This window comes from Somniosus microcephalus, chromosome 14, assembly GCF_052327205.1.
Source record: "Somniosus microcephalus isolate GS21.2 chromosome 14, FLI_Smic_1.0, whole genome shotgun sequence".
Lineage (NCBI taxonomy): Eukaryota > Metazoa > Chordata > Chondrichthyes > Squaliformes > Somniosidae > Somniosus > Somniosus microcephalus.
The window spans coordinates 62,089,737-62,103,287 of record NC_141000.1 but is presented as its reverse complement, the minus strand read 5'-3'; the positions used below and the strand labels follow the sequence as shown (position 1 = coordinate 62,103,287).

At 38.2% G+C, this 13,551-nt stretch overlaps 1 protein-coding gene across 3 annotated transcripts in view; it reads right to left on the bottom strand.

The window, feature by feature from the left end:
* Window positions 1-765: 765 nt before the first annotated feature.
* The window catches only part of lsamp (limbic system associated membrane protein), a 1,225,843-nt gene continuing 1,213,057 nt past the window's right edge, over window positions 766-13,551 (bottom strand). For all 3 annotated transcript variants that reach the window (XM_086006581.1, XM_086006582.1, XM_086006583.1), the window contains one exon: window positions 766-11,637. In XM_086006581.1, the coding sequence (XP_085862707.1) occupies window positions 11,537-11,637 (101 nt within the window). In that variant the 3' untranslated portion in view covers window positions 766-11,536. The remainder of the gene's footprint in view (window positions 11,638-13,551) is intronic.

Here is a 13,551-nt window from a genome sequence, read left to right as displayed (position 1 = left end):
TTGTTTTCCAGGCACTAATATTAATTCTGTTTGTCAATGACCCTTTTGTTTTACTTGTTCTTGTGTATCTAAGTAATTCATGTAGTTTATTAAGGTTGATTTTACAGTGTAGATCTGTCTTCTGGAGCATATTTCAATTTTGAGCACTTTGATAAGTGCGACTATCCAGTCATTCGCTGATGTATGATTTATGTTATTGGCCTAAGTGCCTTTCCACTTACCTGCTGGATCCAGTGTTGCTGCCTTGCAAAGCCCCCACGATCGGACACCCCCCCCCACCCCCCAGGAGACCTCCCATCTCAGGTCCCCCCCTCCGGCTTTCAAACCTCGGCCTCTGATCCCTCTCCGGCCTTCAATCCTCGGCCCCAAACACCCACCACCCCTCCGGCTGCGAACCCCCCTCTGGCCCCCCTCCAACCTTCCGATCCCTCCACGATCTCTATCTTTTGACCCTCTCCACGATCTCCATCCTTCGACCCTCTCCATGATCTCCATCCTTCGATCCCCTCCACGATCTCCATCCTTCGACCCCCTCCCCCTTTGATCCCTCCCTCCCTCCTCTGTGGCCTAGTGCCACAGCCCTACCCGCGGGAAACTGAGATGTTAAATATTAATCAGGCCCTGCCATTAGCTTCAGCAGGGCCTGATGGAAAGCCGTTCTCCCAGGTTTCCTGACCGCACTGCAGCCACCCGCACTCCCTACCCGCCTCCAAGATAAAATTCCGGCCAATGAGTTGGTTGTAGGAATAAAATATGAGACAGACGTTTTCACTTAAAACAGGTTTTATTCATGTTAGCAAACCCAAAGCAACACAAGCTAGTGGAAAGCAGTAAAAGTAGAAAAATCCACTCACTGGAATATGTTTATAATCACACACAAAATATACATAGGATTCATCAACACAATTTTACAAGTGGTGCAGCAGTACAGAGTGGGTCACAGCAACATAGAGCTAGGAGTAAGTTTGGCAGGAATTGGGTAAAACAGCAATGAGCTTGTTTTCTCATTGTTCAGAATAAAAAATTAAGCACATCATGAACCTAAACATGTAGCCAGAGTTTACTTTAGCTAGCGTGTGTATGTGTAAATGTGTACGTGTGTGTGTGTGTGTGTTTGCTTTTAACGTTACTGCTGCTGGAACCTGTTGACCAACTTGCCAAAGGGTAAAGACAGGATCAATTAGGAATGGCACATTCCAACACATTTCAATATATTGCATCCACAACAACCAACGATATATTGCACCGTCACCTCTGCCATAGGTAATAGGTAATGTTGAAAGCCTTCAGTTACCCGATTAGCGTCAGCTGCTTGATCCTCCTTTAACATAATGGGACAGTTATAGAGCATCCAGCAACTTTCAGTGTAACAAACATTGCTATTTTCACTTGTGTTCCTTTGACTGTAGCTTCTTTAAAATGTGAACATTTTAGCAGAATTAATTACAGTTTCAAATCATTGATATTTTTAGATGTGAGTGTTCCTAACAGTTTAGAGATCACAAAGTATTTGCAATATAAATGATTGCTACACCTTGATTTAAGATCTCAAATCATATTTATATACAGGGCTCCAGAACTTCAACCAAATCTCCTGCCATGGCAATTTCAACACACTCTTGGCCAGCCTTCCATTTTCTACCCTCTGTAAACTTGAGGTCATCCAAAACTCTGCTGCCCGTGTTCTAACTCACACCAAGTCCCATTCACCCATCACCCCTGTGCTCGCTGATCTACGTTGGCTCCCGGTTAAGCAACGCCTCGATTTTAAAATTCTCATTTTTGTTTTCAAATCCCTCTATGGCCTCGCCCCTCCCTACCTCCCCCAACCCTACAACCCTCCGAGATATCTGCGCTCCTCAAATTCTGGCCTATTGAGCATCCTCGATTTTAATTGCCCCACCATTGGCAGCTACGCCTTCAGCTGTCAAGGCCCTAAGCTCTGGAATTCCCTCCTTAAACCTCTTTACCACTTTACCTCTCTTTCCTCCTTTAGACACTCCTTAAAACCTACCTCTTTGACCAAGCTTTTGGTCATCTGCACGGTGTCAAATTTTGTTTTATAATGCTCCTGTGAAATGCCTTGGGATGTTTTACTATGTTAAAGGCGCTATATAAATACAGGTTGTTGTCATTGTTATCTGGAATATTCAAAATTCCATTATTGTAATTAATGGTGAAGAACACTGATTGTTTCTTTGCTGATTACAATTAGTTATGAGTAAGTTATGTGTAGGATACTTGGTATGAATGAGTTGTACAGGAGAAGGCAACTGGAGGGTTCGTACTGTCACTTTGAACACCCTTTTTGTCTACTGCAGCTTCTATCTTTTTTGAAGCCACCTTGCTTTTACAAAAGCCCAAAGCAGAAGGGATATTCCACACAGTTCCAGACAACATTTCCCTAAAGAGAAGATCCTGAAACTGCTGTGCTCCATTGACACAGGATGTATGGATTCCTGGTGGAAAGAGTTCTCTAGCTGGCACACATCTGCTATTCATTTTCAGTACAGCATCTACTATGATTGGAGCAAAACCTTTTTTTTAAAGTAAACTCAGCACAATGGGGAGATGAAGAGGTGCTTTACTGAAAGCAATTGCCCCAACAGCTACCTCATTTTTAAATTTTGTTTTGTCTCAGACAGGTAAATAAAAACATCTATGAACACTTACCCCTAATTGAAATGTTGGTAAATTTTGGATTAATCATGGTAAAAATAGCAAAAGTCCACAAATCATAGTAGAAGTTACAAAAAATTGCAGGTATGTTTTGTGGAGCTGTTCTCACTGCTGCTGCTGTGCATTGTGTTTTAGGGGTTACATTTGGGGCAGTAGGTCCTGATTCGGTCTCAGGCACTGGGTGTTGCACGTGGTGCATGATGGGTGGGATTGCTAGCAATTCTGTTATGTGTCAGTCCACAGTTGGCCTGCTTGCTGGCCTTCAGAGAGATTGCATGGAATTTCGAACAGGATTGAGGAGGCTACTGGGCTTTGGTTCAGCAGCCTTCTGTGAACCTTGGAGGAATGCTTTGAAGTTAGGGTGGAAAGGGCATGAATAAATTGCTACTCAAACCAAGCCCACCAATTTTACTGGTGTCTCAGCCATTTCTAGTTTAAAGAGGAGGTAAAGGAGGGGCAGGATGGCCGCAAGCGTCGGATGTTATGGATTTGCGACGTACAATCCCACTGTAGGCGGTGGTCTTTCTTTCTGCCTGGTATATCTGAAGTAAGCTCTTTACAAGGGTTGCACTAATCTGACAGGGATTTAGATTGAAATTTGAAGTAAATTGCTTGGGATGTATTTACAATTTGGATCCAGTTTTTATATTTTCTGTATTTAATCAATTTGCTCAGTTCTTCTTAACGTGAATTACAAAGTCACAGCTGAGTGCTATAAAAAGGAAACATTCAGCCTGCAATGTAACTGGTAGAGCAGCTTATTTCTGCATTTTAAATCTATTGGCAGGAAATACATAATGTTGGAAATGTAAAGGTACAAAACCGACAAATACATGATGGTTTCCACAGGGAATATTTTAATTACTATTGAAGATGGTCAATGTCAACTATGCTAGTCTCAGTTACCTTCTTCAAAGGTTATATCTTGAGCTACATAACACTCAAAATATGTACACAATGTTAATACTAAATATTTTATTTCTGTCAAAAATTAGTGAAGTATATCCAATAAACAGAATTTTTTTAATGCATTGTAACATGGTGTGGTTTATTTATTTAAACATTAATATTCTGCACTGATATTTCAACAGAATAGAGATGTCATTGGAGTTTACTTGTTGCACTTAATATTATGGCAAGTCTCTAAGGTGCTATTATTTTAATTGGTGCTGTTCCAGAACCAGGAATTCTTTAAGATAGCTCAGTCAAATGTCATTTCTATGAGGTCTTTAACAAATGTTGCTGGGCACTATCAGCGTTGCAGCAAACTGTTCCTATCAAACATATACTCATGCACCTCATGTATACCCTTATTATCAGAACATTTCCAAAAAATTTTAAAAATCAGCATCTTTCTACAAATTCTTTGACATGTTTAAAGAGAAGAATGTGGATAAATCCTAAGATGCTGATGTGTCCATAATATGAATATATATTTAGGTTTGCCACTTGTATCTTATAATAAATAAATGTAAATAAACTGCATTAATCTTTCTTTACTGAAACAAGTGAGAGGTGATAGTACATTTGAGGCTATGTATCCCATTCCCTTAAGTATGCTTCATGCACCCAAAACAGAAGTCAGTATTGGGCATTACAGCCAGCGTGTGACAACATCAGTCTAATTACAAATTCTTGATCTCATATAGACACATACTTATATAATAACAAGACTTGGTGCAGTCATTGCTGTGAGCATCATAAAAGTACTAGTATAAACCTTGTTAAGATCAATTATATTTACATTGCTGCTGGTATCAGTCACTAAAGGTTTAGGGTAGAAACTCCCTGTCCCCATTTTATGTCAGTAAGGGATAAGGCCAATATAGAAAAATAAATAATATTTGCATTTATGGAGCACCTCTCATGCTGAAACACATCAAAGCACTCTTCATAATGAATTATTTTTTGAAGTACAGTGACTCATGTCATGTAAGAAGTTAGATTGTAACAGTGAAAACGATTCCATGGTATGTGACTTGCAATTTAATAATTCACACTGAAGGTTATCCAAAAGTGTAAGAGCATGAAATATCATCAACTAGAATCGATGCAATACATTCAAATGTGTTTCACCATTGTTATGCCATTGCTAATTTTTATGGGTTAGCATCAATGTAAAGAAAAAAAGGGAAGTATTACTTAAATGTTAGCACAGTTGAATACAATGCATATAAATGTACATTTCATTATAAACCAGATGATGTTTTTTGTTACATAGATTTCAACTGTATAATACTGCAATGATGTATTTGTTCTAAATCACAAGTATATTTGGCAAAATCTCATAGAATCTCATAATTACTGTATATTGTAACACTCTGAACTTTAAATATTTTCCAAAGCAGCAGTAGATTTATCATGGCATTATAAAATGTGTATTCACCTATAGCAGTATCTGGTTATTTATAGATTGAAAAGTAATATGGCGATAGTATGAAGGCAATACATTTGTATAGTACGCTAAATTTTTGAAACCTAGATTCCTTCTTCAGGTGCCAAACACTATGAATAATAATACTACGTGCTCACAATACTTTTATGCAGAGCACCAGTTTATTAAGCTCCTGCAATAGTGTAAGAGATATCAGTTCTGGTGGTATAATAGACACCAGTTATGGCCCACAGGTCAAATAAGCCAATCAGTTCCCAAATATATTTACTTATCTTTACAATGTAATTGGCTGACAGTAATGGAGAATGGGGTTATCTTCTCCTTGCATCTGGTGACAAGTACTCAGACTTTAGTTATACCACATTCTAGCCAGTAAATTGAGGCTTGCAACTTACCTCAGCACCAACTTTGGAGATCGGACCCACTGCTGCACAATGCACACCAATTAAGTCTCCACATTTTAAATATATCTCGATCTCTGAATCAGGGAATCAAAATTTGAAATACTCCTCAGCAAAACAGATAGAGACTGAAAAGAGGCTAGATGATAAAAGGGAAAAAATGGGTAAAAAGAGCAAAAACATGACTAAGGAAAAAGAATAAGAATATATTACATAGAACTTTTGGAAGACTCTCTGGCATATTAGAGACTATTTAATTAGAATCAGTTTTAAGGTTGTTGCCAAATTGGAGCAAGGTTACAGCTGATGCTAATAAAGAGTCTTAACAGCGACCACACACAAATAAACTGAAGTTTTGTTTGTATCTGAACTTCTTGTAAGCAAATGTACCTGATGATTGACGTGATACTGAATGCGAATGATATGCATGGACAGTAAACACTGCAAAGGGGGCATATCGGTAAGTCAATCAGTGGCCTGTAGAAGCTACGATTACTATAGTGCAAAGTTCTGCATGTGATGATTAACTCTCAAAGCAGAGAGTAATTGTAGTCTTCAGCATTCATTTCTTCAGATCTGTAGCCTGGGCTGTTCTCCATTTGTATACATCTAGAAAATAGCTCTCAACCTCTGCCCTCCCTCAATTCCTAGCTGGCTCCCACGAGTTGAAACGTTCATGGCAGAGACAAATGTTTCAATTGAGTTTGCTTGTGCATAGGTGGAAGTAATGTGTAGGAAATGTATATGCAAAACAATGCACTGTCAGTTAACAAAATATTTGATAACTGGAGGGAGAAAAAAAAACAATGCAGCCAAAATGATGGGCTATACTAAGCAACCTGTACAATAGAGCCACATTGTGACACCATTATCCAGTAACATACCAACTACTCAACCTCTGTAGATCAACCACTCAAATAGTTCATAACCTATGATTGGCTGTGTTTATAAATCAGAATTTGCAGATCTTACATAAACCAATCAGTTTCTTTAAGTCATCAGTATTTGACAGTCAATAGAATTCACCTTCCCCTGTGCCTCTTGTCCCTTTGTAGGTGCTGCTCAATTGACAGGAGATTTTGAAGTGAAATGAGCTTTAGCAATCTCATTTTACACCTATGTGGACACTGACATAATTGGTCGAATGGGACATTGCTGCCTGGTCCTTGTTGGCGATGTCCATCATTTGTACTGGATTATTCCACACCTTTCTGAGGCATTCCTAGTAACGTCATCAGATGCAAGGGAGATTTTCACTGTCAACCTGTACGTTATGAGTAACCATTTAAAAAAAAACTACAACCTTAAATCAGCAATGTACTGCTGGTAGGAAACATTATTCCTGTCCTTAAATCTCTCATTGGTCAGAAAAAGATTTGTTGTCAGAGCAAAATAGTTATACCAACAAATTAATTCAGTAAATCATGGCCTATAACTCACTGTTAAGCAGTTACTGTCCCATATTTTATTTGTTAGTGTCAAAAAGTTAGATCCCTTTAACATTTGTTTCAGTGAGCAGATAATGCAAAAATCTAATCTCATATGCCATTGGTATCATGACCATGTCATATAAATCAAACTATTATATAATAGAATTTGATTGGCACCATAGTTCAATTAAAATTAATTTTAGTTAGAAGTTGTTTGGCATATTATTATCCTCAAACTTTTCAAGCAGCCAGCTAGTCACAACAGTTTTACTGAAGTAGTGATGTAGGTAATTGCTTAAAAGTTTTGAGGAACAACCCATCCCTGCCAGCCTTACTGAAATTCCTCAACATGTGACATTAGCAGGATTCAATCAGCCATGGCATGCTTCAAACAGCTTTCTGCATTTTACAGGCCTGCTTAATCCTTGTTGCACAGAAATATTTACAATACAATCCTTCAATCACAATACTTTACAGAGACTCCACAGTTCAAGCAGAGCATCATGGGATTGCTGACCACCAGAAACAACATTGCCACAACTTAATTGGTGCAAAGAACCAGGTGATTCATTTGTATTTGCTTTATGAATTTGAGAATAAATCATATTATTAAAGTACTTAATTCAGTAACTTTTTGTTATTGTTTTGCCCAGAGCCAGGGAGAAAAAAATGGGGAAAAAGTGTAGTTCACAATAATAAGGTTATAATTAAAATGTTTTGGAGTTCTGATCATAATGTCAGTAGACAATGGGACAATGTTATTGCCAACTAGTGGCTCACAGCACTGTCTGTTTGGGCACTCACCATACTTGGTGAAAGTCTTCCCCAGCTTTTATTGAAGTAATACATAAAACATATCTAACACTTAGTGCCTTGAAGTTATCGGTGACAGACTATTGCCCATCAGTTCAAAGTAGTAACAAAGAAAGTAAAGTAAAACCCTCAGCTTTTGCACATCGTAACACTTTTAATCGTGCCTGCAACTTATATTCTGCAATGGTGAACACGTAGCTCTAAAGTGCAGTGAATATTTATTTTAAAAAGTAATGATTATAATTTAAATATCTGACATGTTGCTACAAATCTTATTCCATGCAAAGTTTAAAAAAAAGGAATTTTCATTGAACAAATTATCAGCAAGGCAAAGTGATAAGCAGTGTCAGTAATAAAATTGTCTATTTTATCATAAGCCTGATAACCTATTTGAGCATCATTAAGCGGTCAATGATATCTATGGTTATTTTGACTGACCTCTGTTTTTTGTAATATATAGTGTTTGGTATAACTTTTTAGGCAAAAAGGTATCAAGCTGTTTTGTGGATGCTAAAAGGACATTGTTGGCCTAGAAATCATCAAGCACTAAACCATAAACCATATAACATTTTACCATTTAGTCTTCTATCTTTCTGGAGAGTATAATTGGGGGTGAAATTGGTCTACACCAGTAGCGCTAAACGGGCTCGTAGTGAATCGGCAGCCCATTTTACACACGCCCGAAGAAAGTCAGACACACCATAAAATGGGCTGACAATTCGCTATGAGCACCTTTTGAGCTACTAGCATAGCCCAAGTTTATCGCCATTTGCTTTAGCAACAGATAGTTTTTCTGTATTCTTTCATTGCACCATCGCGGCCTGGTAGAGCGGTATGGAATTCTGTGCATAATGGATGTAGTTATAAATCTGAAGTTGTGGTAATGTTGGAAACGTGGTAGCTTCAAGCAGTTGTGCAACTGACTCCCAACCATGGAGTCACCACAAGTACATGGCCAAGGGCTCCCGCTACTTCAGCTTGCTTTCCTTAGGATAACATTTGTCAGATAGGCTTCTTGGTGGGAATGAGGCATTTCATCTTGGGATGGATGGGAGAAAGATTTGGCAGATTCTGATTCAGATCACCCATCAGACAATCACCAAGCAGTGTCAGTGCTGGCCATGAGGAAAGCTATAGCCCGGATTGTACAGCGCTCCCAACTGGAAGAGGATGCCTGCAGCAAGTAGTATCCAAGGAGCAGAATGAGGAAAGGGAAAAAGAAAAGCAATTTAAAAAAAAAAAGCTGTGGTAAAGTTGCTTCTGTGGAGTTTCTGTGCTAATCCCATCTTTAATGAAAGCTGTACAAAAATCATATCCAGTACCCACTGCTAAACCAAGAAACTTGCAAAATATTAGACTTAACTACCACAGCATTAAAAACAGGAACCACATTGGAATTAAATCAAACTATAGAACTCAAATTAGAGCCACACACTATTTTAATTTTTTTTTTGCTTTTTTTTTACAGTTATGCCATATAAGTTATTTGCATCTAGTTTTGGGCAATCTTTAAAGAAAAAAAATGTATTAAAATGCTTTTTGCATGTTTCATTGTGATTCTTTCTTTTTTATAAATCAGCTTCACAATCACAAATTGAACTGTTTGAGGAATGTAATTTTGTTGCATGTTAGAGACTGTAATTCTTGTTTGGAGTGCTCCTCCATTCATAGATTTACGTTGGCGTTACAGCAGTGGTTTATTGATCCAAACTGTGTTAATACAGAATCTTTGTGATCACCATTGTACATAATGTTCACCTTATTTCAAACAAGTTAATCTAGTCTTTTTCAAACTGCTTCATTATTCCAGTATAATCTGCTTTTGTTGAACACAGCAAAGAATTACTTTTGCAGTAGCAATGAATAGTGTATTTTCTTTCACCTTTAGAAACATCCATCTACAGAACTGTAATGCTGAATATTGATTATATAGAGAAATGCAAAAAAAAGTTACAGAGCACCACAACATGTTATATGATCGTTATTAACTGAAAAATTAATTAGAGCTTAATAAAGTTGGGCAAAATCCTACCACTGTTCCCAGGCCTTCTCTTCTGTATGTACACAGCACTTAACTGTCACAAGGAAAACTAGCATGGTCTAAAGCTAGCAACATATGTAAATCCATTCATGGGCATTGGCCTCATATATACACTGACAGAAATGAAGAACATTTTTAGCGTGTGAAATGCAATCTTGCTTTACAGCTCTTATAAGATAAGCAATTATTATGACCCATTGAACTGGTGCCTTGTGGACTCATTCTAAGAGCTTGTCACAAGTGAGTGAACGTGGAGTGACATGACTCACTGTATGCTCTGGGAGCTGCTGTGGTTATTAGAAACTCTTGTGTGTTAGTTGTGATCTATAGCATCTCATGTATTATATTTAAAATTAGTATGTCACGCCCATAGCTTAACGAGCAGTGGTTTATGACCAATGACATATCACTCCCTCTGTCCACAAAGTTCAGACCCAATGCTCATATAATACCCATTGAAATTTGATTTAATGTCTCTACATTCTCTCATGAAAACCTATGATTTTCAGAGAGGACCTTCCTGTTAGAAACCCATGCATTTGAAGGACATGACCACTTGGATTTCCCCTCAGTAACAAGCAAATTATCAGGAGAAAAAAAACATATTTTGTTTTAAAAGAGTCCAAGCTTTTACAAGAGAACCATTTTTAGTTAGTAAAGAATGATAAAATTGTATATATTTAATAAATAAACAAGAAATCTGTGCTATCAATAGAACTCATAATCATTAAGCATTGTGCAACAAAACAAATCATCCCATAGATGACACAGGCCATGTGACATCATGATCTTTGAAATCAGTCAGTCAGAGGGGTCATTTTCATAAACCACTGCAGGTTGATATATATATCCTGTATTTTGCTAACAAAATGTTTGTTTATATTCACTAGAACAAGATGACAGGATAAATCAGACAGGGCTTCAATAAACTGAAATTACTCCCTTTAGTATGGTCTTGGTTGAGGTCCCTGGTTGAAAAACATGACCAGTTGGATGTTCCCCCAGTAATAAATGGGAATCAGGAGGGTTAAAAAAATTACACCTTTTTTTCCAACACTTTATCCTTTTCATTAATTTACATAGAGTAACATAGAGATATTTCTGTGATCTGGTCAGAATGTATCAGCATTTGTTACAGGATAAATGGTATATACTGCTAATGGCATCTTTAGTTCTCCTAATACTTTGAAAGAAAGCGTTCCATAGCCTTTACAATTTTTTCTGAATTAGTTTAAGCACATTATTGAAGAAGAGGGCACCATCTAATTCATGTTACTTTTTTGAGCAAATCGATTAAATCCATCAAGAATTTACCCTTTGATCCAGGCTGCTGCACATCCGTGCCTGTGCCTAAATATTGTGGGTGATTCATTAATTCATAATCAATATATTTAACAATGAGCTTCAGTTTCACTCATCACCCCCAATATTACTCCAGTAACGGTTAATTTTTATACAGTGAATGGGTCACTTGGCACCAACAAATGCAGGGCTGTGTTTTGCGCTGATTAAATGTCATAATTCAGACCCAAAACAAAGGGTTAGATCTGCGTGAATGTAAACATTAGCAAAAATGACAGAGGAGAAAGAATTTCTTTTTACACAATATTTGAAATTCATGAGCAAATGTTGATCATTTTGTATCTAATACACCCTCGACCTTTTGTTTTGTTTCTATTCTAAAAGCTTTTCTAGCAATACTTTTTTTTGTGCGGTGTCACGCACCGTGTTGAAATACAAATAGTCTCCTCTTTCCTTGTATTCAGTTTTCATATTATTAACATTTGTAAATTAGACAGACTAGAGTTGCTGCTAGCAGCCACAGTGATATGGTGACGCCTGCTAGTCCGGTGCCTGAGTCTCGCATGGAACCTGGTCCTGTATGAGTGAGAAAGAGAAATATTATTAATGCTTATTCAATAACTTAAATTGAACATTAACATCTATAGCTGTTACTTTCACAATTTTTTGCTTTTTTGCTTACAAATGGTTCAGGTTTTTTTTTTCTCAGAGAATTTTATTATAACTGACTGAACAGAATCCTCTGTTCATGATCAGGGATGCAAGAAAAACTCACTTTCACCACTGAAGCACATCCAAGTAGGACATGCCTGACTGTCACATTCCCATGCTTTGAAAGCAAAATTAATAAATCATTCTCCATCACTTGCAGTTCTAGCCTGAGTTAAGTATGTAAATATTAAGAACTTTGCACACCTTCAGCAGATTCTAGTTACTGAAATGAAGGGTTTTCATGTGATTCAATTAATACATAGAATCATTGAATGGCTACAGCACAGAAGGAGGCCATTCGGCCCATTGAGCCCGCGCCAGCTCTCTGCAAGAGCACTTCAGCTAGTCCCACTCCCCCGCCCTTTCCCCATAACCCTACAAATAATTTTCCTTCAGGTACTTATCCAACTCCCTTTTGAATACTGTGATTGAATCTGCCTCCACCACCCTTTCAGGCAGTGCATTCCAGATCCTAACCACTCGCTGTGAAATTTTTTTCCTCATGTCACCTTTCATTCTTCTGCCAATCATCTTAAATCTGTGTCCTCTGGTTCTCGACCCTTCTGCCAATAGGCACAGTTAATCTCAATCTACAATGTCCAGACCCCTCATGATTTTGAACACCTCTACCAAATCTCCTCTCAATCTTCTCTGCTCTAAAGGAGAACAACCCCAGTCCATCCGGTTAACTGAAGTCCCTCATCCCTGGAATCATTCTCGTAAATCTTTTCTGCACCCTCTCTAAGGCCTTCACATCCTTCCTAAAGTGCGGTGCCCAGAATTGGACTCAATACTCCAGTTGAGGCCGAACCCGTGTTTTATACAGGTTCATCATAATTTCAACGCTTTTGTACTCTATACATCTATTTATTAAGCCCAGGATCCCGTAAGCATTTTTAACTGCTTTCTCAACCTGCCCTGTCACCTTCAATGATTTGTGCACATATACCCCTAGGTCTCTATGTTCATGCACCCCTTTTAGGATTGTACCCTTTAGTTTATATTTCCTCTCTTCATTCTTTCTACCAAAATGTATCACTTCACACTTTTCTGCGTTAAATTTCATCTGCCACGTGTCCGCCCATTTCACCAGCCTGTCTATGTCCTCTTGAAGTCTATCACTATCCTCCTCACTGTTCACTATACTTTCAAGTTTTGTGTCATCTGCAAATTTTGACATTGTGCCCTGTACACCCACGTCCAAGTCATTAATATATATCAAGAAAAGCAGTGGTCCCACTACCGACCCCTGGGGAACACCACTGTATACCTTCCTCCAGTCCGAAAAACAACTGTTCACCACTACTCTCTGTTTCCTGTCACTTAGCCAATTTCATATCCATGCTGCCACTGTCCCTTTTATTCCAAGGGCTTCAACTTTGCTGCCCCTTTTGGAAATCCATGTGCACCATGTCAATCGCATTGCCTTCATCAACCCTCTCTGTTAACTCATCAAAAAACTCGATCAAGTTGGTTAAACACGATTTGCCTTTAACAAATCCATGCTGGCTTTCCTTAATTAATCCACACTTGTTCAAGTGACTGTTAACTTTGTCCCTGATTATTGTTTCTAAAAGCTTCCCCACTATCGAGGTTAAACTGACTGGCCTGTAGTTGCTGGGTTTATCTTTACACTCTTTTTTGAATAAGGGTGTAACATTTGCAATTCTCCAGTCCTCTGGCACCACCTCTGTTTCTAAGGAGGATTGAAAGATTATGGCCAGTACCTCCGCAATTTCTTCCTTCACTTCCCTCATTGCCCGAGGATGCATCCCATCT